Source organism: Penicillium cataractarum (genome assembly GCF_028827025.1).
Source record: "Penicillium cataractarum strain IBT 29864 chromosome Unknown utg000007l, whole genome shotgun sequence".
In the NCBI taxonomy this organism is placed as follows: domain Eukaryota; kingdom Fungi; phylum Ascomycota; class Eurotiomycetes; order Eurotiales; family Aspergillaceae; genus Penicillium; species Penicillium cataractarum.
Genome location: NW_026622743.1, coordinates 4,259,480 through 4,285,182, shown reverse-complemented (window position 1 = coordinate 4,285,182; position 25,703 = coordinate 4,259,480). Strand labels below are relative to the sequence as shown.

At 48.0% G+C, this 25,703-nt stretch overlaps 5 protein-coding genes across 5 annotated transcripts; 2 read left to right on the top strand and 3 right to left on the bottom strand.

Annotated features, from left to right (window-relative positions):
- Window positions 1-1,721: 1,721 nt before the first annotated feature.
- N7496_009089 (WD40 repeat domain-containing protein) lies at window positions 1,722-5,246 on the top strand (the record flags this gene model as incomplete). Its single annotated transcript, XM_056702008.1, has 3 exons — window positions 1,722-1,782; window positions 1,867-3,002; window positions 3,513-5,246. The coding sequence occupies 3 exons, from the start codon at window positions 1,722-1,724 to the stop codon at window positions 5,244-5,246; spliced, it is 2,931 nt and encodes a 976-aa protein (XP_056554071.1).
- A 2,291-nt stretch (window positions 5,247-7,537) lies between these two features.
- On the bottom strand, window positions 7,538-7,988 carry N7496_009088 (Zn(II)2Cys6 transcription factor domain-containing protein; the record flags this gene model as incomplete). Its single annotated transcript, XM_056702007.1, has 2 exons — window positions 7,538-7,783; window positions 7,848-7,988. 2 exons carry the CDS (start codon window positions 7,986-7,988, stop codon window positions 7,538-7,540), a joined length of 387 nt encoding a protein of 128 aa, XP_056554070.1.
- A 978-nt stretch (window positions 7,989-8,966) lies between these two features.
- N7496_009087 (uncharacterized protein) lies at window positions 8,967-9,251 on the top strand (the record flags this gene model as incomplete). The annotated part of the gene is made up of 1 exon (XM_056702006.1): window positions 8,967-9,251. One exon carries the CDS (start codon window positions 8,967-8,969, stop codon window positions 9,249-9,251), a length of 285 nt encoding a protein of 94 aa, XP_056554069.1.
- A 4,708-nt stretch (window positions 9,252-13,959) lies between these two features.
- Window positions 13,960-18,141, bottom strand: N7496_009086 (uncharacterized protein; the record flags this gene model as incomplete). The annotated part of the gene is made up of 1 exon (XM_056702005.1): window positions 13,960-18,141. One exon carries the CDS (start codon window positions 18,139-18,141, stop codon window positions 13,960-13,962), a length of 4,182 nt encoding a protein of 1,393 aa, XP_056554068.1.
- A 4,978-nt stretch (window positions 18,142-23,119) lies between these two features.
- On the bottom strand, window positions 23,120-25,396 carry N7496_009085 (uncharacterized protein; the record flags this gene model as incomplete). Its single annotated transcript, XM_056702004.1, has 2 exons — window positions 23,120-24,843; window positions 25,252-25,396. The coding sequence occupies 2 exons, from the start codon at window positions 25,394-25,396 to the stop codon at window positions 23,120-23,122; spliced, it is 1,869 nt and encodes a 622-aa protein (XP_056554067.1).
- Window positions 25,397-25,703: the final 307 nt, after the last annotated feature.

Genomic DNA, 25,703 nt, shown 5'->3' with positions numbered 1-25,703 from the left:
CTCATCATACAGTTTCAACTGGTGCGAGATAATCATAATGAAGTCGATCCTGGCCCAAATGAAGTTCCGACGTCGAGGCTAGAATACGATTTCGAGATGAGTTCACCTGAGACCCATGTCAGAGTCGCAGCAAAGAACATAACAAAGGGTCTAAAAAATCCTTCGTGGGGTAGTTCTACGATGTCAGTCCTACCAATGATACCAAAAAAGATTGCTCCACCTTCCATTCAGAAGACCTTTGGCACAGAAGGCTGGGGTCTGCACGCCATAGAGGGAATTTCGTTCTTGAGATTTATTTCATGGACACTGTTGACGCAGGTGGCTTGTTTTGCCTTCGTTTGTGTGTGGCTCACAATTATCAGCAAGACCGATTTGCAAAACGCCTTCCTTCCAAGTATCTTGCTCAACACGTTGATCACGATCGTTGCTGTCGGTTGTCAAATAGCCACCACTCCATGAGCTTCGTTACTTCTAGTTAATCAATCAATGATGTGGCTATTTCACACAAAAATCGTATCTTCTAACCAACGATGACTTGACAGATCCGTGCAGGAACGCGCGCGGCGTATACCAGGGACGCACCTTAGAAATATCAAGACAAACATCCAGCCCTATGCTAGGCAATTGGAACTACAACACTGAGACAAGCACCCGTGTTCAGAATATATTTATCGACCAACGTTCTGTTCAGCTAGCCATAATGCGCAACTCAACAGACAGTATTGCTGACTCCTCTGGCTGTTGTGGTAGTCCATCCATGTGCATTAATCCAACATCTGAACAAGGTAATCGACTGCATCTTGATTCGTTGGCAAGCTTTGAACCTGCCAAATCAACCATGATAGCTCTTCAGGAGCTGCAGAGCGTAGTGTGGCAGCCAGTTGGCACAGAGTAGTATGAAATTTCAACAGCCTGGCTGTGTACAGATTGGCTCGCTCGCTCAGGGAGCTTGACCGATTCGCTGTCATCCCGTCTACAATCCCCCGCACTTCCTAGAAACGATACGATTGAATGGGAGTGTGATACCACGAAACCAACATTGCTTCATTATCCCTGTAGGATTCCTTCTCTGGGTCCACACTTCCGGTTGGAATGGAACTCGGGTAACATATGTGTTTTAGGATGGGCAGTTAACTTGGGAAAAAGGTGCAGTGTAAGCAGCCCATTGGTTAGAATTGACAGAGCAGTTGGGGACGTGAAGGTCATTGTCATAGCCTTGTGTATAGCAGCTTTTTTGAGAGACTATAAGTAGCTGGAAGTCGCAGTCGGTTGGTTGGTTGGTTGGTTGGTTGATATCATTTACCCTGACCCCTCGTTCGAAAGCGATATGCAGGCTGCCTCAACTATATCTATCCGTGCGTACGTACATGTAGTGTTCCACTTCCTGAAAACGAACTTAGAGCCTCGTCAAGGCCTACCGTGGCCTAACTGCCGTTCCTCGTTCTCTGATGATCTGCCTCCCCTCCCCCCATCCCCAAAGGTGTCCCCGACTTTCCTCTCAGGATGCCTGGCACGTGCACTGGACGCGACCTGCGGACCGACAATAACCCGAGTTGAATTATGTCATACCTATGGCTGGCTGATGGGGCGGAAATGAGCATGGTCGAGGCTGGTTCGGGCCGACAGTCCTTCCGATGGCGGAGACCAGAAGCTGACATGCAGACACACGGTTCGTGTCACTTCAACCCCATACGGTCAAGGTTCCTTTATTTCCATGAATCATGGGTTCCACCGCGTCATTCCGTGGCTCCAATTATGGATCACAGATAGGGGCCAACTACGGTTCGGTCTCAAACGAGTTTCATCTTCCATGGGGTATTTTATGAGAATCTTTGTGAAGTGTCGATCATGCTAACCTCTATGCAGATCTTGACGACAAGTTATCTCCTGTGTCTGGGGCTGCGTTCGACTCATACGTAGATCAACATGAAGATCAGTGTCTTCCAGGCACAAGAACGGATCTCCTCTCCCAGATCAGCGAATGGGCTTCGTCACCACAGGGCAGATGCATATTCTGGCTGAATGGAATAGCAGGAACCGGAAAATCGACCATCTCTCGAACCGTGGCAAAATCATTCAGCCTATCTCAATCACTTGGAGCGAGCTTTTTCTTCAAGAGAGGCGAAGGGGATCGAGGGAACGCAAGAAAACTTTTCCCGACAATCGCAAGGCAACTGGCTATCAACATTCCTGAGATCGCCCTAGTCCTCCAGGAAACAGTCCGCGAGAACCCAGGTATCATAACAAAGACAATGCGGGAACAATTCGAAAAACTCCTTCTTCAGCCACTCCACAGCCTCGACCGATCTAAAATCCCTACCCAGGCCACGGTGATAGTGATCGACGCATTAGATGAATGTGAGGGAGATGGGGACATTCGGCTTATACTCCAACTTCTCCCACAGCTACAAAATTTACCTGCTATACGTCTACGTGTGTTTTTGACTAGCAGGCCTGATCTCCCGATTCGTCTGGGGTTTTTGAAGATTGCGGACGATGACTATAGAGACTTTGTTCTCCATGACATCCCTCTCGAGGTGATCAAGCATGATATATCGTTGTTCTTTGATTACCGATTGAAGGAGATTAGAACAGAACGCTCCCTACCAACAAACTGGCCTGGTGACGGAGATCTACAAAAGCTAGTGGCATTATCTGTTCCGTTGTTCATTTTCGCAGCCACGATCTGTCGTATATTTGACGACCCGGTTTGGGACCCTAGGGATAGTCTCACAGAGATCCTTACATGTCAATATGACCAATCGAAGCTAGACCAGACGTACCTTCCGGTTCTTAAGCGTCTTATTAACACAAAACACGAGAAGTACAAAGCAAAGCTGGTATCGGAGTTCCGGCAGGTAATTGGAGCCATCATGATACTAGAGAGCCCACTCTCTGTTGCCTCGCTTTCGAGGCTTCTAGGTATCAAGGAGAGGCTTATTCATCTTCGACTAGATCCACTACACTCCGTGCTAAGAGTGCCAGATAATGAAACGGTACCTGTGCGGCTCTTTCACCTGTCATTTCGAGACTTTCTTCTTGATCCAGAAACCCGGAAAAAAACCCCCTTGGGAATAAACGAGACAGAGATGCACTGTAGGTTGGCTAAACAATGCCTCCTGATATGTTATAGTCTACGGAAAAATATCTGTGGATTACCAAGTGATGGAACCGAACGTACGGAGATTGATCTCCATATTGTCGATAGCAACCTTCCTCCGGAGTTAAAGTATGCTTGTCGATACTGGGCATACCATCTAGTGAAATGCGCGAACTTGGATAAAATGACATATAGGGCTCTGTTGTTTCTTGAGAGGCATTTTCTACGAAAACATTTCCTACATTGGGTGGAAGCAATGAGCATACTCGGTCTTACATCGGAAATCCTAGGCATTCTTGATCGGCTGCAAGGGGCCATATCGGTTAGTTGCGCAGACAGGTCATATAGTTCACACTAATAGCTCTAGGGCAATGACTCTTCCCTAACTTCGGATTTTCTTCACGATGCAAAGCGGTTTATTCTGAAAAACTACCAGATTATTGATCTAGCGCCCCTTCAAGTTTATTGTGCAGGCCTTATATTTGCACCCCAGACAGCAATAATCCGTGCACAGTTCAAACGAGAGAATCCAACTTGGATATGCCAGTTACCACGAGTCGTGGAAGGATGGGATGCAGAACTACAGATACTCGAAGGCCATTCGGGTTGGGTTCAGTCGGTGGCCTTCTCGCCTGACGACCGGCTGCTGGCCTCCGGCTCTCACGATAACACAGTGCGGCTCTGGGACCCAGCGACCGGCGTGCTCGTCCAGACGCTAGAAGGCCATTCGCACTCGGTTTTGTCGGCGACCTTCTCACCCGACGGGCAGCTGCTGGCGTCTGGGTCGCAGGATAACACAATACGGCTCTGGGACCCGGCGACGGGCGAGCTCACCCAGATGCTCGAAGACCATTCAGATTCGGTTTGGTCGGTGGCTTTTTCGCCTGACGGCCAGCTACTAGCGTCCGGATCTAGCGATAACACAGTCCGGCTCTGGGACCCAGCGATAGGCGTGCCCACCCAGATGCTCGAAGGCCATTCGGATTCGGTTCAGTCGGTGGCCTTTTCGCCTGACGGTCGCCTGCTGGCGTCTGGCTCTCGCGATAAAACTGTGCGGCTCTGGGACCCGGCGACAGGCGCATTCACACAGACGCTTGAAGGCCATTCAGATTCGGTTCAGTCGGTGGCCTTTTCGCCTGACGGTCGCCTGCTGGCGTCTGGCTCTTGCGATAACACTGTGCGGCTCTGGGACCCGGCGACAGGCACACTCACCCGGATGCTTGATGGCCATCCGGATTCGGTTTGGTCGGTGGCCTTCTCGCTCGACGGCCGGCTATTAGCGTCCGGATCTAGCAATAATACAGTACAGCTCTGGGACCCAGCGACAGGTGAGCTCACCCAGATGCTCGAAGGCCATTCCAATTTAGTTCAGTCAGTGGCATTTTCGCTCGACGGCCAGCTGTTAGCATCCGGCTCTGGTGATAGCACAGTACGGCTCTGGGACCCGGCGACAGGCGCGTTCACACATACGCTCGAAGGTCATTCGGATTCGGTTTGGTCAGTGGCCTTCTCACCCGATGGCCGGCTACTAGCGTCTGGCTCCATCGATAATACTGTGCGGCTCTGGGACCCGGCGACAGGCGCGTTCACACATACGCTCGAAGGCCATTCGGATTCGGTTTTGTCGGTAGCCTTCTCACCCGACGGCCGGCTACTGGCGTCCGGTTCCATGGATGACACAGTCCGGCTCTGGGACCCAGCGACAGGCGCGCTCAAACAGACTCTTGAAGGCCATTCGGATTCTGTTTGGTCCGTTGCCTTCTCACCGGACAGCCGGCTGCTGGCGTCCGGCTCCATCGATAACACTGTGCGGCTCTGGGACCCGATGATAGGCGCCCTCACACAAACTTGGGATGTTGGGAAAATGGTCCTCACAGTAAAGTTTTCCTCCGACGGTTTATCTATCCACTCCAATGCTCGCATTCTTGATATCCAATCCAGGAACATTCCTTCGCCTCACACGCCTGACCCGCCCCATCCGAAGATCGGTATTTCTATTGAGCATGGGAAATGGATAGGCCTGAATGGTGAAAAGATTCTCTGGCTTCCTGTCGAGTCACGGCCAACTTGTTTCGAGATCAATGGTGATACACTCGCCCTGGGACACGCATCAGGGCGGGTTTCCTTCATCAGGTTTTGTACATAGATGTGAACGACTTTGGGTTTCTATTCATTTCTCTATGTTCTCATCTTTTTATTCTGAGGAAAAAGGGAAATTCATACGGCTCTATACTGATAAGAGAATATTCTATAATACTCTTGTTATCTGCCCGTGTCGCGGAAGGTGCGAGGTGACCCCTACACATGGTTTGCGGACCCACCATTAGCTTCCACGGAATTCCACTCAATTTTCGTCCACGTGGTATATTATTACGGAGTTATGTACTGTAGTATACTAGGCGCAGGTTACGGTGTTCTTCAGCAAAGTACGAGTAGTTCAATGGATAATCTACGCTAAGGCCTTGGCAGTGGGGCAAGAAAAGAGTGACTATGAGTGTACCCGTCAAGGCGATTTCGAGAACCCCTGTATCTCGAGACACTCATTATCTCCAATATGTTTCAATCCTCAGGAAATGAGAGCCAAAGGGTTTTCCAGGGGAAGAAATGATGATGGAGGGGAAAAAAACATGCTGTGCTACTGTACTGTAACAGCAGCTGAGAACTTGAGTGTCTTGGGGTGGCTTTTCCCGAAGGATCTCTCTTAATGACATATGTCCGTTAAAGAATCACAACGCCAAATAGACCCAAATATATATTCGTACTTTATAAAAATCTCCAAAAGTAAACCCACAATCTCAAGAAAATGCCCAGCCGCTCCCAACGAAAAATGGTTACATCTCCTCGACAATTGGTATTTTCAACCCAGTCACGAATATTCTCAACGAAACTTCGTGCAATTCCGGGTTTGATTCCCTTGTCAATGAAGAATTCAGGGTTTGATCCTTGTAGATGTGCTCAAGGTCGAAGCCATCTGATAGCATTACGACACACGCTTGTCGAAATGCAGCCTTGAGGGTGTCAACCTCTACACTGGAGGCAGCCACTCGCCAAATTCTTTAATGGCTACATCCTTGAACCAGGGGTGTTCAATGGACCCAAATCCTTTAATCCTGCTGAGTCAACAGCCGTCCTGGAAGCCGCAATATCCAATCCAGAGAAATGAGACTGCGACGGGAGAACATTAATGTTGATGGGAGGATAGGGGGCCCCAATCGCGAGGATATGTTCGCCCTTGCGCTTTCCTTTCTCCAGTCTCTGCTGCTCCTCCATGTATGACTCTTCCCCGATGTCATCGGGAACATCTTTGTGTGTCTCTAGGACACCACCTTTTTCCGCGTAGGTAACTAAACGTCGGAGATGATGCCTGATGAAGCAGTAAAGATCTGGTTATCTAGTTAGCTATCACCGAAATAGATAGCTGAGTCTTTCGTGCCATATAGGTAGGAAATTGGATGATCAAATATAGCTAGGTATAGACCTCGGCAGAGTCCGTCCATAGGCGGACAGGTTAGTGGGGGTGTGCCCATTACACTGGTAATACACTAGTAATATCATATATTATGTGTGTAAATGTGGTAAATACTGTGGAATAGGCGGGTTTGGGCGATGGCAACAAAGCCGGGAGGGTGGTGATTTTTGGGTCACCTATGCGGCGTGGAAAGGACAAAGCTCGGTGGTCGATTCTATGGACCCGGAATGAGCACAGAAGACGGCCGTTGGAAAGAACGGATAGATCCTCTTACCGAAGACAAAAGAGCAAATCTGGAAACGGTGGTTGAGAAGAAACTGGAAGAGATGAGAACAAGACCTCTAACCTGGGAGCCTGAGGAGGCGAGTCCGAAGATCTTGAACTAAATACCTGAGATAGGAGTACTGTGAAAGGGCGCGGTTTTTGTACATCTGTTTAGGAACTCTCCATGTAGTAGGCTTATGTAGATATATGGATATCTAGCCGTGCTAGAGGCGTGTCCCTTCGATTCTATTATGGACTAGAGCTTATCACGCGGCGGAAAATTGAAAATCCGAGAACTCTGGCTCTGGATCCGCAAAGTTTTGCCTTCTCATTGTACTGACCGGGAGATTTATTGTTACAGTGTGAAGTTCCTCGTTCCTGTGGTAGAATCTGGGTCTCAGATTTGCCCGTTCCACTAATTCCGTATAATTTGTATTTGATAGTTACGCGAGGTCGATGGAAAACCTTGGCCAATGCAAATGTCCATAAATATACAGTATGATATAGAGGTATATATATTTCTGTATTCCCTTCTCAGTTGAGGATTAACAATTTACCCGGCAATAACGGAAAAAGCAATACCATAACTCAATCCGATGTAAATTCATCACATCTGTTGACCGATCTTCTGTTCAGCGAGGCATAATGCGCAACAAACGGAACTGCTGTCTTCCATCGTCGTTGTAGTAGTCCATCAATATGTACTAACCCAACACCTGAACAAGGTAATCGATTGCCTCTTGATCTGTTGGCAAGCTTTGAACCTGCCAAACCAACGACAATAGCTCTTCGGGAGCTGCAGAGCGCAGGGTGGCAGCCAGTTGGCAGAGAGTAGTATGAAATTTGAACAGACCGACCGTGTACTCCTTGCGTCTACGATCACTGGTTTGATCATAGAGACACTGTTGTGCACTAGTTGCACATCTCGTGCACGGCGCTGTTCCCGAACACTACTTCCAGCTTATGATGTTAGCCCTGTCGTCAAACTCAGCAGTTATATTTCGGGGGTCAAACCTTGGTCTTCTTTCTTTGACATTCTGTGCAAGCGAGAGAAACGTTGCGTCGCATCTCTTTACCCGGGTTTGCTTCTAAGGACTGCATTGTGTGCTTGTCTTCCGCCGGCAGGAGGGTACGCAAGGTCTTAGTCGTTCCCATTTTAAATCGAGCGCTGTGTCTGAGATGAACACTGAATGTTGCGACTGAGCCAGGTCTGAGAAAAATTGCTACAGGGATCAGTGAGAGTATCAAGAATTCAGGGGCAACAGGAAGGCAGAACTTTCAGCTTTCTTCTTATGCTCGAGAATTTCTTTGTTTGCTCTATAAAGTACCGTACCCTCCGAAGCAAACAAAGAACTGACCCAGGAGACCCACTATGGCCTTTATGCCGCTGCCAGATTGGCTAACTGCCATGCCGGAATATATGTAATTCCGATACCCGCATCCGTTGTGGTACCGGCCTCCAAGTAGCGTCTGCAGGCAGGTAGAAACGTTCCCTGTACTGTTATGCCTAGTAAGCCCCCCATCGACCAATACTCTTCGAATGAGCGAGTATGCGGATAAGGTAAGTGAAGGGTCCTTCCTAGCAGGCGCACGTTAGAATCATCAACTTGGTGGCCTAAATGAATCGCCAATTAGGTCTAGAAATTCTTGCTTCGTATTTCTAGACCTTCACGTGACATAAATGCGTTAAGGTCTGTGGAGTCCCATGACGGAATTTGTGTATTTCCGATGCCCGTACCCTGCCCCTCGGAATTTGTTTCCGAGGTTTACTTTTTATAACGGGCAGCTCGAGAGCGCAATGAGCATAGCATATTTGAATTCGATAAGTACTAATATCCAAGAATCGATTTAGGAGTTACAGTCGCTCCTTTAATAGCACGCTGATTTTCTCGACGCCGTATTGAGCCCAATCAATAAGTAGGACCCTTTGGTGCATGCGTAAAATAGACCACTTCAAGGCAACTTCCAGATAGAGAGCTTAGGTTGATTTAGCACCTGAGGAAAGGGTCTTGACAGGGAATATAAAAAGGAAGAATCCGTATAAATTGCGGTATTTAGTCCAATACCTTCTCAGGGTCTTAGTTACTTGACAGTGTTTCGACGCAATGCTTTCAGCTCCCTCCAAATAGCAACATGATCCGCCTTTTCCCCGGCGATTACGACAAGGCAGGTTGGGGGTTTCTGCCATTCGTCAGCCACAAGTTTCCTCCCGCTCTTGGAGCAATACAGGTCTGCAATGTTCGGCGAGTAATGCTTGAGCTCGGTATCGTTCTCCTCGATCTATGGCACGGCCGGACGTTTGCCAGATACGCTGCGGAAACCCAGAGCCTACTCCATGACTTGTTTGGAGTTCGGTACGATATTGCGCGCAACTGGCTGGATATCAGTAGAGACGATATAAACTTCGAAAAGCCCTAGTCCAATTCCGGGCTATAAATTGTTAAATCGGCCCCGGGAGACTCATCTTCCGATTCATACAACCCATGGTCTATAGAATACAATTTTCCCTTCCCTTTCGCATTTTGTCTTTCGTTTGATATCAAATCTCGAATGGTGCCATCCAACCCTTCTCCGATATCGTTCTGACATTGTTGATCATCGAGACGCATAGATTCGATTGCATTTTTTTCGCATATATCCAATTCGGCTCGCTTTTTTTGTATATCCTTGAGTTGCGTGTGTAGTTTCCCTTCTAAAAGATCTTTGTTGCGCTTGAGCTCTTCAATTGCGCCTTTCAGCTCTCTTCGAAGTACCGAAACCTTTTCTGAACGAACTAAATCATCCAAGGCTTCAAGAAAAAGCTGTGCATTTTCGGCAAGCCGTTCGATACCATTTGCAGTCTTTCGAAGTCTGTGGACTGCAGAGTGTCGCAACTCATGAAGAAGGCTAAATAATTCGTGGGTCGGTTTATTTATGCCCTTTGCCGGCTGCGGAGGATGCTGAGAGAGGAGCTTCGTCCATTCTGTTAGTTCTCCTGCCTCAGGGCAATCCCAGCCTTTTATTGCTAAAACGCGAGGAAAATGCTGCTGAGCGAACTCAAAACAACTCTCTTCGAGTAATTTTTGTATCGTGGTAGTGATAAGATGTTGACACCGATACTGTATGTATACTGGATATAGCGATGGAATGGGTTTATTGATATCTGGCTTTCTCTGTAAGTGTGATTCTGTTGGAGTAAATAAATTGTATTGGGGTTTGATTTCTGTGAATCGGATATACCTACTCTCTGATTCCCTGTCCCCCTTGTTATCTGGTTTTGCTTGAGGAACGATACCGATATCTCTGGCGACTTCCCTTTCGGAGATCTCCCTTACCGCACTTGCTTCACCTCTCGCCGCCTCTGCTTCTGAAGCTTCTCTCTCAGCGCTTTGAGTTGGTGATACGTCAAACAATTCCGGGAATCGTATCTTGGCTTTCAAAGTATCGTCAAAAACTTGATCCTCAAGCAGCTTTTTCACAACTTTAATGGTACGATTGATATTGTGTTCCCGTAGAATATCTGTGAGAGAAGGCTCGTTTTCTTGAATCAAGCTCCTAATTGTTTTCGATCTTCGGACGTGGGAGTTAGAGCCACGGAAAATATGTTGGCAAGCCAGATAAACCAGTCTTTCATCAGGGTCGTTCTGCCCCATCTTTTGAATACTTGAAACCGAGTCTTCTACTAGGCACATCTATAGCAGTTCGGAAATTTTGATAACGGATAGGTGATTGCTCATGAACCGTGAATGTGAGTTCAAGATTGCTCTGGCTCATTTTCTTCCGCCATTCCCCAGACTTCTCAGAACGGCTTTCGAGGTAAGGATTCATGAATATTTTGGCTAGAACTATCCGATCCGTTATTTAATATAGAGGGACCTGGCGAATTGCCCACCTCTCTTGCTCCAGACCCTGGTCAGCCACATTCTATGACTTCGTAATCGATGACATCACCATATTTACCACTTTCAAAAGCCTCAAAACGCCCACGAGGCACCTCGGCGATTGCTTACAGATATTGCTCTCCTATTAGTCAGAATACTCTACACCCAAAATGAAGGCATGACGGACGCGGCGGTTTGCTGGGGACTGCACCGAGCCGTACGAGAGTTACGCGCCAGGCTCATTGAGACGGGGGAGGAGGCGAGAAAGGCCTTTCATCTGGACTTAGGGACTGCAGAAAAAGAGCTTCTGAACACTTACTGGATTCCCTACATCCACTTTGGTGTTTAGACGATGAAGTGGAGAGTACTCCGTTGTTTTCATCATGATTTTGTCGACGGCTTTCGCGTTTGTGATTTCTAAACTAAATTATCTGTCGGTTACGGCACGAAGACATCGAACCGTGGCTTGACTGGTTTCAGTATCTTCTTCTAGAATGTCTTCCACTTGACTTATCATTTTTGCATAGGCCCCATTATATTGACCGCCACACGAAGCTTGTTCCCTTGCTCCAGAAACGTGGTAATTTGTTACGGGCATGAACCTGGCATTTTTGCTTCCAATATTAGCGAAATAAAAGAAGGTTAGAAAGGGGGGCTGGTCAATTTAGACTATGAGGGCATCCTGAGATTACTTCTATCGACTCTCATATCATGAACCAAGGGCTACTTTTCAACCCAATTAAGAACGTTATTCTTGAAAGTTTATCCTGTTGCAAATGTGAACACAACATGTGGAGTTCATGAACACTGTTCATTTTGCTGGCTATTGTCATGAGTACCAAGGCTTGGCAGCGAGCTGAATATCCTACTTAGTGCGTCTTACCGGTGCATCAATAAGATATCAACGAATCTGATTTGCTTTACGACTTATCTTGGCAGGTGTAAAGTGGGACAAGCAAGCGTGTTCACAAACAATACTATTGGCTTCCTTGCATTTGTACTAGCCATCCCATGTTTATTCTGCCCACAATTGAATAAGGAAATTATATGCCTCTTGATCTGTTGACAAGCTTTGAACCTGCCAGAGCAACAATGATATCTCATCGGGAGTAGCGGAGCGCAGCGTAGCAACCACTCGAAAAAGAGTGGTTTGAATTTTCAACAGCCCGGCCGTGTACTCCTTCCGTCTACGGTCACTGTTCTGATCGTATAGACACTGCTGTGCGCTAGTTGCACATCTTGTGCACGGCATTGTTCCGGAGCACTACTTCCAGTTATGATGTTAGCCCTGTCGTCACACCTAGCAGTTGTTTTTGGGGTTTGGACCTTAGTTTTCTTTCTCTGACACGCTGTGCAAGCAAGAGAATGTTGCGTCGCATCTCTTTACCCGGGCCTGCTTCCAAGGACTGCGTTGTGTGCTTGGCTTCCGCCGGGAGGAGCGTACGCAAGGTCTTGATCTTCTCCATTGTAAATCGAGCTCTGTGAAGGTTGCGACTGGGCTAGGTCTGAGATAAATTGCTAGAGAGATCAAGGAGTGTCTCAAACTCAGGGGTAAAGCAAAGCAGAACTTTTCGGCGTCCTCCTTATGCTCGAGGCTTTCTTTGTTTGCTTGATAAAGTACCACACCCTATGTAGCAAACAAAGAACGAACCATGGAGACCCACTGTGGCTCCATCCCACGACCAGGGTGGCTGGCTCGCTCAAGGAGCTCGACAGATTCACTGGCATCTCGTCTACAATTACCTGGCAGTCCCTACTCTACTATGAAATCAAGGGGCGCCAAGGAGCCTTCCTCTCAGGCGTTATACCTCTGAAGATGGTAAGATGAACAAATCGTTAGGGAGGGTGTAAAGATTCTTGCTTTGAATGTAAGATTGGTGGAACGTAGCGATCAAGCGGCTTGTGGAGAACCCCTCATCCCGGAATTTGGGTAATTCCGATGCCCGCATCCGTTGCGATATTCACAGACGGGGCTCCAAGTTGCGTTCACAGGAAGCCAGACGACTTTCAAGTATAACTTCCTAGCCACAGAGTGAGCCATCTCCGTTCATTAGTCGGATGCTGGGATTGCTATCTGTTTTTCAGTTACTCTGTACCCCGAGCGGTAAAACAACTGGATAGGGAACGCCCTTCACCGCACGAGAAAAACCCCCTACTCGCGCGTTATCGGGAGGCAACTACCATGGCAGTCCTTTTGTACGAGAATGCCTGGAATCGGTAATACCCATAAACGTAGCTCTGTCTACTTCCTATCCGCGTCCTGGAATCTCTGTTACTATACAGGCGTGTATTTATGTACTATATTATCGGAACTGGGCTGCTGAGCTCATCTAGGTGCACCAATCGGATTTCAACAGGTCTGAATTGCAAAGAAGCCCCTAGCTAGCAATTTGGTGGGCAAAATAATGACTAATACATGCGGGTCTATAGTAATTCCTTCTTCCGAGTATCCACTCCTGGTTCTGCTCCGACACACCCCCTCAGCGCTTAGCGAGTGTTGAATAGCTTCGCCAATTGGTCTTCCTTGTTGAATTCAATCGAGATGAGCGCTGAATCTCTTCCAACAGCTCTCTCTTTTCTCTCAATTACACCTCAATTAGGTGCTGTATATCTTGCATGCGCAAGATCTTGATGAAATCTTCATGTTTCTGGCGTGGCAGGATCTTTGTGAGCCCATCTGCTGCCATCTTGGCAGTAGGCACCCATTGAATTATGATTCGACCTTCTCTAATCTCTTGTCTTAGCCAGTGCCCATGGATATCGACGTGACGAAGCTTTGTATCGATTTTGGCATGCTCCGAAGTCAATAGGTTGACTGTCTGTTGATTGTCACACTTTAATGTGATTGGGTGGCTTGGTTTGAATGAGATTCGGTCGAGAAACCTCATCCACCATAGGAGAGATCTTCCTGCGTCGGATAATCCAAGCAATTCGGCTTCGGTAGTCGATGTGGTGACTGTGGGTTGCTTGGTAGCTTTCCAATCTACTGGTCCACCATAAACCTGGCAGATATAACCTGCAGAGCTTCGGCGATCTCTGTTATCTGCGAAAGAAGCGTCGCTTGCCAATTCAATCGATTCCATATCTCCTTTGTCACCGAATTGCAAAGCGAGGTATCGCGTGGTATAGAGATAGCAGATGACCCTATCCACTGCACGTTGATGTTGAGGCCCAGGATTCTGAAGGAATTGTGAGAGTTTGGCGGTTGCCTTCGCTGCATCTGGCCTAGTAATTGTAGTGGGATATTGCACAGATCCCACCTTTCCTTAGTACAGTTTGACCTCTGCAGGGGTTGCAGTGCTATCGTATGGCTTCATTTCTTCCACTGGCAGTGGTGTATAGACCGGCGGACGGTCTGTCAGATTGTATCGGGCTGCCATACTGCTAATATAGGCATCTTGGCATAGCCAAAGCTTATGTTCACTGCGGTCGCGGATGATTCGAATGTTCAAGAACCATTCAGCTTCCCCATGGTCTGTGAGCTCCCAGTGTGCCTCGAGGTCCTTTTCTAGCTGCTTAGCTTTCTCGCGCACTGATGGGTGATTAGCAATGAGGATATCGTCAACATAGAAGAAGACGATGATTCCTTGTGAGACGAAGACACAGGGGTCTTCTGGTATTGGTGTGAGACCTAGTTTCTCGAGTACTCGAGATGCTTCTTGTTGCCATAGCTTTGGTGAGATGCGCAATCCATATAGCGCCCGCTGTAGCTTCCAACACATCCCTGGTCTATCGAATCCTTCTGGCATTCTTGTGTAGGTCTCGGTAGGCAGTTCACTATTTAAGAACGCTGTAACTGCATCTCTCTGGCGGAGATCGAGGTTGAACGCTGCGATTAGTGCGAAGATCATCCTCGCAGACCTTGCTGCGAGTGTAACCGCCCTCTTATCCTCTGGGGATATCGTCTCGAGGTCACCTCGCACGCAGATTCGTGCCTTGAGCTTCTGGAGGTAACCGTCCTGGTCGAATTTATATGCAAAGACCCATCGGAGTGGTAGGATCTGCTTCGAAACGTCTCTCGGTCGGTTTATGACGGTAAAGGTTGATTTCTCTTGTAGAGATCGTATCTCTTTCGCGCATGCAGCTAGGAAACCCTCTGCCATTGGATGCTTCATCATCTCTCTCCACCCATTAGGTACTGGTGGTAGATCGTCTCTGTGGCGTTGAATCGGCTTCTCGGTGTATAACGCTGCTGCGAATGTGCGAAGCAGTTCAGGTGGTTCGTTTTCGATCAGTGGTGTTAGGATAGTGGCGTATGCGTGGTAGTCGGGATCTACCCTTGGTCTTCTTCTTCTGCTGCCCTCGAGGATATTGGCAGTGTCGATTCCATCGCTTCTTCGTGTGTGTAGTTCAGTGTGTAGCTGCTGCTCGCTATCAGAAAGCGAATCTTCTTCGGTAACCTCTCCTGTGAGAGTTTCAGGCGGTATCTCCGGCTCTGGCGGCTGGTCTTCATTGAGACAGGATCTCTGGTTGGTAGCCTGGGATATTGGCTGGTTGTCCACCCCCTGACCAGCTGCACTAGGAGACACAGTGGTGATTTGGTCTCCTGGAGGACTTAGTGGTAAAATCGTAGGCTCTTCGATCGGAAATGAGCCTGGTAGGGTCTCCACCGGCAGAGGATGATCTACCAGTAGATGGTCTCTACTGTCAGGTTCCGGGGTAATCGGTATAACCACCCCCTGAGGTTCAGCGGTAGTCTCAACGGTAGGTTCTGCAGGGTCTCCTTGGTCAGGATCTTCTTCTTCAACCTCACAAACACGCTGATGAATCGCTTGGTCTTCGTGACAGATTTCGTTATGATCCTGTTGCCGATCCTCCTCTGTATTTCGGTTCGCTGATAGCTCCGCAGGCATCCCGAGGTCCTCTCGTAGGACATTCAGATGTTCCTCGTCGGTCAAAATCGTCGGTTCAGGTATAGGCAGTTCGATATCTTGCCAGTACTGCATATCAGGTTTCCATCGTCTCGCTTCATCGAACCTTGCGTCTCGCACGATTTCAACCTTTCCTTTCGCAGGGAACCAGACCTTCCAGATATTCGAAGCAACGTATCCTACCAAGAACCCAATCTCTGCACGGGGAGAGGTCTTCTGCAAGCGTGGTATATGGCGGATTCGGCAGTAGGTCAACGACCCATACACGCGGAGATTGGCAAGACTTGCCTTCTTCATCCTCTCGCCGCCGAAGTCCTTTCGTGCTTCATTCCACGGCACAATCCAGTGATTCTCCTCTTTCAGGTGTGTAGGGATTCGATTCAAAATCCATACTGCAGTGCTAACCATCTCTGGCCATAGCTTCTGTGGTAACTGGCTCTCTATTTGTAGGTGCCTAGCCATCGTCAGGATGACACTTCCCGATCGTTCTGCAGAACCGTTCTGCTCAGGGTGGTATGGGATACTGTGTGAGACGACGATGCCGATATTGCTTAGGAAGCTTTCGGTTTCTGCTCCTGCGGATAGCTCGTTGTCATATTGAAACGCTCTGATTGGTAGGTTCCACCAGTTCTTGACTAGGGCAATGAAGTTTCTGACTGCATCCCTACACTCCCATTTGAATTGGTGTGTATATAACCAGTGAAATCTGATGCCTTCAACATAGAAATGGGTCATCCATTGGTGGTTATTGTACCCAGGGGGAAACTGCACTAGATCGAAGTGGATTCGACCGTATCTCCCGAAACTACGACCGATGGGTCGTCTTGAGATCTGGCGTGGTGCGCTTGCAAGATTGCATATCTGACAGAGTTCCCTTTCTTCTTCCTCCGATGTCGAATCTGGCAGATCCTCGTTGATTTTGATGCCATCCACTATCTCGGCGGCCTTCTTGACCACACGCTTGGATACGTGGGCTAATCGTCGGTGCCAGCGGTCTACTGAAGCTTCTGCAACCAGTGGTTTCTCCGATGTGCGTACCGCATGTGCATGTGCATGGGCAAGGTCTTCTGGTAAGATTTGCTCCTTCGGTTGATCGAATGCCCATATATCTAACGCTTCGTTTAGGCGCACATTGATGACGGGTTCACCATTGGAATCCTTAATGCATTCGTTGTCCTCATCCCATTTCAGACCCTTCTTCTTTAGGCCTGCATAAGACATCAAATTCGCATGGAAATCAGGTGAATATAGCACATTGCTTAGTTGGATTGGTCTGGTAGAGCCATCAGGCCCCACGCCTGTCATTATGGCACTTCCAATTCCTTCAACAGCGGTATACGAGTCACCGGTCTTCAAGCCATCTTGCTTCGGTGTGAGCTTAGTGAATAGGTCCCTCTGGTTGCATATATGTACTGATGATGCGGTGTCCAAGAACCATCGCTTGCGAGTATCGTCTTCTCCTGCTGCTTTCACGCTTTGGTACACCTGCTTAATTGGAAAGCTGGTAAAGTACGAGCCCCAGAGCTGCGTTGAATTGGCCATTTTAGTGGTATCGTTAACCCCGTTCTTCTCGTTATGGTCCTTGACCATCTTCTCTATCCAGGTCTTCCACGCTTCATCTTTCGAAAGACGTTCCTCGACACGTTTGACCTTCCATCTCAGTGCAGGTTTGTCTGGGAAAGCCTCTCGGTTGATGACCCAGCAGTCCCATGGCTTATGGACCTTATTACCGCATGGGCACCAGCGCTTTGGAATCGGTGGTAAGAATCGTGGTTGCTGCGGTTGTAGCGGTTGCGCTTGCTGTTGATCTTCTTGCTTTGCTTCTTCGAATCCTTGCAGAGTTGAGAAAGAAGCTTTTGAGATCGTACTAACGGTAGATCTCTGTGGGTGTATCTCACGATAGGTTCCTCTGAAGTTTTCGATCAAATCGCGAGTATCCCACTCTTCTTGATGCAATACAATTGCCTCGAATTTGGATTGCCACCACATAGGAAGCAGATCCTTGACCGCACGAAGGAAGTCCTTGTTAGCGTTTTTTATCTCTGGCAGGTCTAGGCTGACACCCTGCTCTCTTAGTGAATCCCATTCGTTAATCCACTGGTCGATATCTGCACCTTTCTTTGGTGGTAATGCAGACACTCGCTTCCACTGCGTACGCACGTCTTCTTCTGCGGCTGTCGCTCTACCGAATCGAGTATGGAGATACACAAGTCTTTCGTATGGGGTTTGGTAGTTCAACATGGAAGTATGGTGAATTGCATCCAAATTGGAGATGATCCACTCGTTAATAGCGTCTAGGCTCTTATTCTGTTGTTCCCATTCGTTCAAATCGAGCTTATAGATATCCATGCGGTCTCTCCACTCTCTCTTCGCTGATTCGTTGCCATCTTCTGGGTATTGAGGTCTTCGAGGCTTGCGTATTGGTTCCTCGAGGTAACCTTCTTCGGTATGGGGGTCAATGAGGTCCCACACCCTCTTCTGGCGTGCGTACAGCTTAATTCGTGCGAACCAGTTCCTCCATTGCAGAGGGTCTTTCAGCTTTTCGCCCTTCATGGCGGAGATCACTGTTGACTCCATATTGATCGCCTTTCAGCAGTGTATTCAGCGATAGGAAGTTCAGGGGTAAGATAGGGCAGATCGTATATGTGGACTATCGCAATCATCGACGTATAGTCTCGAATTCGACGAATCTCCCTTCTTAATGGCGAATCGGGCTCATAACTATCGGAGCTGGGCTGCTGAGCTCATCTAGGTGCACCAATCGGATTTCAACAGGTCTGAATTGCAAAGAAGCCCCTAGCTAGCAATTTGGTGGGCAAAATAATGACTAATACATGCGGGTCTATAGTAATTCCTTCTTCCGAGTATCCACTCCTGGTTCTGCTCCGACATATATTAGATATCACGTGAGGTGAGGGTATCTGATCGACATCTTGGCCCGACCGATTTTGGCCTTAGTTTCCTGCCAAAACGGATAACTAATCTGTAAATCTGGTAAATCGATATAAGTGTCCCTCTTGGATAATGACCATCCCTGGTATAAAGAGGATGATTGCGCGGTGAAGAGCTGAAAATTGGTCTCTCGTTATGGATCACAATTTCTGTGATTCGCTCCGTCCTAAGCCTCTTCTGTCTTTCCATAGCCGCACCCGCTCAGAATCGACATGGCGTGCGTTACTTTGCTTGGCCGAGTCTGTGACTCACTTGCCTTACTCCTGCAGCAATATTAAAGCTCTCCTCCATCAGACACCTTCAATTTCTCCGTCCCCCGAAGTGCCAGAGGTAGCTAAAGCAAGTTCGTTGTATATTGAGGGCTATGCCACGTGGGCTACCCCTGCAGGTAACAAATCGTCAAGTCGCACCTGCGAGCTAGCTCCTATCAAGCACACATTATCTCGGAAAGTCTATATTGGAGAGTCTAGGCCGAATGACTGCAAACTCTCCAATGAGAATTCCTCTGGATGGCCTGGATTCCAGCCAATCTCTAAACCGGATACAAACTATCTCTCCGCCTTTGTACTTGGCTTGTCGTATGTCCTTTCAGCACGGCTAGTTGGAATGCGCCAAACCACAGTCACCGATCGGGAAAGGAGCAGATGCACAGGAAGAACGGAGCTACACAGAGTGAACCAAACTGGAAGCTAGAGAGTATCATATTTTGAGACGAAGCACAAGGTGTGAAGGCAATACCAGTAGGTCAAAAACCCCCAAAGGCCACATGGTCAGGCATACAGTGCCGCCACACAAGTCCTAGTTAAGTCCTGCTGTTCTCATAGTATCGTTGACAAGTGTCTCTCTTGATGCCAGGGCAATAAAAAACACACGACCCGAGATGCAGCCAATCGCAACAGTCCGGACACGTTGAAAAAAGGAAGGGTTTCCTGGTAAGAGCTCAGAAGATCGGTATTCGGGCGGTATCCAAAGGAGGTTCTCTCCATTGAAGGTGATCCAGGAACAGTCATCATTCAGGCCATAACCGTAAGGTGCTCGCAAACTTGAATCGATAGCGAATGTGCCAAAGGACGTATGGAGATGATTGAAATCCACTGAGCTACCTCCCAGGTCCTGACTGTCCTGACTGTGTTGTCCGAAGACGCGGATACAAGGCGACTTTCATTTTGACGTTCTTTGTGGCCCTCGAAGCTCACACGGCTTTTGAACCTCAACTGTTGTTTGCCTCCAATTAAAAGGGTTTTCATTCACAGTTGTCGCTAGCGTGGAGATCTGCGCCCTTTTCAATAAGAAGCCTTCTCACTGCTTCATGGCCATCCCTGGAGGCCCAGTGTAGCGGTGTCTGACTATTTTATCACTTGCGTGGATATCTGCTCCATTCTCGATAAGAAACCCCACAACTGCCTCATGGCCTTCTAATGAAGCCCAGTGCAGAGGAATTCGTCTCATTCTATCATTGGAGTATGAAGACCGTACTCGGTCGTGTGCCCATAATCAATCATGATTATACAACGGCCACAATACACAAAAAATTCGGGAATACACCAGCATCAACTCAAATGATTGCTGGGCACATGTTCCTGAGAAAACCAGACGAAGCATTGGGCGACAGTAACAGAAGACTAGTCACAAACACTGGCAAGCTGTATCTCCAGAACCAAACACGCAAAAGATAATCTATCGTAGACTCTGCAACGATTTCTTCTCCCCATGCATCGACAATCCAAGATCTGACTTACTGAGTCTTGCCAAGTACAATGTCACGCACTATTCTGCTGCTTCTTGCTCAATTTCCCCACACCTCCATTGAGCTCCACCGAATTGCCCTGGCCGATTGATTTGTTTAAAGGAACAGGCCGACTCTTTGTGTAATATGGTCTACTAATCATGCTTCGGCAAATCGTCAATATCCATCAAGTATGGACCATAGATATGTATCGAGATGTATATTTTCATGTCACAGATTCAGCGGGGTTCTTATTTATAGGTGCTTGGAGTAGTCTGACCAACCAATGGGTGGAGAAATTACGGAGCTAGGCTGCGAACAAGCCAATGCTTCAGCATCTTTTTTTCTCGCTAGTAAAGTGCACAGCGTTTGCAGAATCGGGGAGATACTTTTGTAAGTGATCCATTATAGGGGACATTTTGTGCACGGACCTGGCCCCGCCCTTTGATTGGACAGTATGGCTGAATCCCGCAACACGTTCGTTCCTCCTCAAAATTGGAGAACGCGAGGAAGTTTATAGTCACCTTTTACAGGCTTTATTCTAGATTCCCAGAACATTCCCATCCATTTAAACAAGTCTCGAAAAATCATAAGGCTATAATCTCATTTGACACACATCCGATTTTTCACTCCGTCTCCCACCACTATTATAGGGCGATTGAGTATCTTCGTTAAATATCCCAGGTCACGTCTGGTTAAGGTCTTGCGATCGACGCCGAATTCACGCGCAATCTTAGTGATATTCGGCTTCTTTTGGGAGAGGACCATTTTGCATGCCTCTTCAATGCGAGATTCATCGAAATTAATAGATTTAGGCATGGTTGGTAGTTGAATTGGCTAGTAGAAGAGTACTTGTGGGAAAAAGGTCAGGATTGCGGGCGCACCCAAACGCGGAAGCGGTTTGGGTGGGCAGAAAGGCACTGATACCAATGGCTTGCAGTCCCTTGTGTTAAAGTGGACGAACATACTTCGCCTCCACAGCTTAACAACATATCCGCAAAGGATCCCTAAGCTTCTACACACTATTCTACGTCAACCCATACAGTTCAGTGCAAGACCAGCTTCACCATTACTCCCTTTGCACTGTTTTTCTGCCCCACTGCCCAGCCACTAGTCCAGGCAAGCAGGTGCATTTTAAACAGCTGTCTATCTATTGCAGAAATCAGTTCAACGCAGTCTTACATTAGTCATAGATCAATTAAGTCAAAGGCTGGGCCTAATAAACTTAATGGTGCGCTTTAGAGCTGTAATGGAAAGCAAATCATGCAGTACGTTGAGACCTTATAGTGATCATTATTGGTTCCCAGATGGAGATCTGGAGTGCACAAACACAGCCTCTTCTCGACCCGGACTGTCCAAACGCAGGGAAACAGTCTTTCCATTTTGGTAGCTTCGAGGGTAGTTCGCTATTAGATTTCCAGTCCGAGTATCAGCTTTGATGAAACTACACGTTATCCTTCCACGCAAAATATTGGTACGTAAGATATACTGTCAACATTGCGACCAGAAATGCTCCCAAGCCAAAAGCAGAAGAATAATCAGACGTAATTGCTGCGTAAAGGATCACGCCGACTGCTATGGCCAATAGCATGATGAGTATTGAGAGTAAAATGACGACCCAGTTCAGACTCTCATTCATACGGATGCCCCATCCAATGACACGATGGGCATTATTCCCGGGTAGCCGGACCAATGGGTCTCGGAGTTTCTTGGGAAATGTGGTTATCCAGAACCTGTCAGTGTGAGGCCCCGGTTTCAAAAGGTGTTGCAACGGAATATCGGAAATTTCTACGTCTTCCATTGGGACTGGTGCATAAAGGTATCTTCTTGCCTGAACCTCGGCCTCTGGGGGAAATTCTCTCGTTTTGAACCATCTTGGACAATGGTTCATTCCGATGGGAACTAGTGAGAACTGTGAGCGAGAGTCAGTTCACTGGTTTGACCCTTTCAGCACCGTTTGCAAAACTATCATGTACGTACTCGGACGAAATCTCCCGATGCAATTTTGAAAAGCTGCATTTCGGGAAGTGTATGGCAAAGTTTCGAAGAGAAATGGAAGAGCCTCGACAGTGACAGGGGCAGTGACAGCCTCGTTGAAACCGCACAAAAGAAGTTGCGAATCCACAATGGGACGATCATCGAGAGCCTGAATTCATGTTTCTCACGAACGCTCCGGTATTCTTGATACAATTGCCGAAAGAAATATTGGTCGTTGGTGAGAGAACTGACTTCAATATGAACTAATACAGTTGAGTTCTTTGTATTCATACACAAGAGAACAAACTGAGGATCATGATTCTGGGATGTTGCGCTTCCAGCTTGGGTATCCTGGAGTTGCGTGGATAGTGACGACGAATGATGTGGGACCCTGTTTTGGACAGGGAAGTTTGAACTCAATCCGGGATTCAAATGCGCCTGAGGTGGGGGTTCTAGACGACTAGAAACAGGTGGATTCTGTGATTGAGTGCCAACGGCAGCAACGCTACTAAGAAGTCTTCGCCGGAACCTTTCAATCCCCCCTGCTGATATCTCCCTAACATCAAGGTAAGAAAGCTCCCCACAGCCCTAAAACATTGTTAACGCTAAATCATTTGGAAAGATTGGAGAACTGACACATGTGTAAATAATCCGTTGGTAGCCGGCCGCTGGCGGAGTGTAGATATTCACCATCCGAAGCCACCAGGACGACAATCTTGCCAGCCTCCCGGTCCCTGTATACCCGACCGAGAGATTATCCGTGAGACTATCACTGTCTTCTAAAAGCTGATTATAGTCGCCGGAATATGTATTCAACGGCGCGGATTCGGCAAGATCGTTAAGCCGGCAGCCTGTAAGTCATGTTACCAAAAACAGTAGCAGTCGTGACCACATCGATAGCTAACCTTCTCCGATGTTTGGGTATGAGGTACTGCAGTCTTCGTGGACTGCAGGAGACACCTCAATCTTTTGGTTCAGATCCTTACGTCTATCTTTCCTTTTGACTTCCAACCAGTCTCGAAATTCTTGGCGTAGACCGGGAAACGCTTTCGTTGATATCATGAAGTCTTTCACCTGTTCAAGGGTGCCGAATGGGGTTCGCTGATAGCTTTCCGAACTATCTGAATCGCTGTCCGCAGACAATTTGTCAGCATCAGCATCAGCATCAGCATCAGCATCAGCATCAGCATCAGAATTCGGACGACCTCCCGTCAGTGACTCTATCCACGCGTTGACTCGAGCCGACTTCGATACATCCAATTCCAGATTCTTTCCTATGGGAAGTTCGCCGCTATCTTGCATGAGCGACAAGCGAATTTGAGCCGCTGTCCGCCGCGCAGACTGCCGAACAAAATGTGCCGCTTGGCGTTGAAGTTCATTTGAAGCCTCGCCATTCAAGCTCCGCCCATAATTTCTCAAGATGCGCGCAAAGTTCCTTTGAAATCTATCGGGACCAACCCTTGAGATAGCCATTGGATATAGAAGCATCAATTCGTCGTCATTCAGTAGTAAATGGGTCAACTCAGATATAGCGATTGATGTGATTTCGCCCTGAGATGATTGGGAAGACAAGAAGGAATCTGTGGAGAAAATGCTTTCAATGTCACTTTGTTCACACATTGAGCTCTTCGTGTCAGCTTGGGTCTCACGATGCCATTTCTGCCGCCTTGTAGATTCACTGTGTTTGTTGAGCAGTCGATTCAAAGCGGGAATATCGGCTTCATTGTACTCGTCACCAAGATGTGGAAGGATCTTGGTGAGTCTTAGAACTGGATCGAATTCGAGGAAATGGCACACAGTAGCGGCGAATACGAATGACGGAACAGAGATTGTGGCAAGAGCCTGAATAATAGTGTCTCCGGGCCAATCGAGAGGAAGTGATTGTTCCTGTCTGATCTTCGAAAGCCGGTCCCGTAGGAATAAATGTACGTCACGTTCTGTTACCTCTTCGGGTATCTCATGAAGAGCTAGGTCCTGATACCCATGATCCGCGATCTCTGAAAAGCCGAGGCTGATTGGGAGTTCGGGTCTGCTAGTTAAGAAGATCCGAAGACGAACTGACTTTGCTTTCCGTAAAAGAGGCAGTAATTGAATAATGTTTCGGACATCTTGGTCACGTTCGCATTCGTCCAAAGCGTCGATCACTATCACAGCGGTTTGAAATTGTCGATCGAGTTGATCCAGATCAAGCAGCGGTTGAAGGAGTAGGTTTTCAAACTGCTCCCTGAGCGATTTTGACGCAATGTCAGGGTCATGATCGAGTGCCTTCTGCACGCCAGACCTCAGCTCAGGAATTCTGAACATCAGTTGCCTTGTTAATGTCGGGAAAAACTTCTTCGCGCTCCCTCGGTCCCCTTCACCCCTCTTAAAGAAGAAGCTAGCACCTAGACGATTAGTGCCCTTGAGCGACCTGGCCACAGTCCGAGATATTGTGGATTTTCCTGTCCCGGCCATTCCCTTTAACCAGAAAATGCTTTTTTGGGATGGCGACATAGCCCATTCCATTATCTGCTGGAGGAGATCGACCCTAGTGCCTTGGAGACATTCCACTTCGTCTCGATCGTCGAACGTGTCAAACCCGGCGTCAGTCGCAATGGGCAGTTTATCCAGTAAGGAATCATGGTCTATGCGATCTATGGTTCGAGCCACATGTTCAATAGCTGGCTTGAGAATATCCAGAATCCTCTCTTCTCTCTCCACTAGCCCAGGAACGATTCGGCATAGAAGGTCTTTGGCATAGGCTGCGGCGACCATTGCCGCATACCCTTGCCATTCTTTGTTCTTGTGTGAATCTGAGTAGTCACAGATACCGCGGATCACAAGGCATGGGAAGTGATTCATCAGCCCAGCCATTTCCATTTCAAAACATAGTACATCCATTTCTGCCGCAAATTTGTCACGGATTATAGCATCCTTCATTAGCTGATTAGCCGATGCGATCAGACCATAGTGAATGGTCGGGTTGTCTTCATCTATAGAGCGTGGATGGCGTGAGACTAAGGCGGATGAGTCATTACCACAAAGCATCTTACAATCCGATCTGCCTTCCGGTGGATGGACGATGTGACTTCGGTAAAGCCGGTCGCTTGCTAGATTTGGCCTCTGGTATTTTTTCCGTAGGCGTGGCGTTTTCTCCAGAGCACGACAGATGGACTCTTCCAGCTGATGGCCCTCCATCTCATATTGGGCCTGAAGGCCGTTGACCGCTGCGCGAAGGAGGGTAGGGGGCTGATTAATGAAGCCTGTCGGACAGAAGCCTTGGCCTTGCATCATTTTACCGAAGTCGTACTGAATAAACCCACTTCGGCCGTTGCGAGGAACGCTTATTACCACGTCACCAAGGCGAATGTCATTCTGAGAGCTTGGAGCTCCGCCGCCGATGCCAACCATCAACCCGATCCGAACATTAGGGAATGTGTGTAACATATCCTCGGCGACTCCGGCTGCTGAAGAGGTACCGTATTCGCCTAGAGGCAAAACGCAA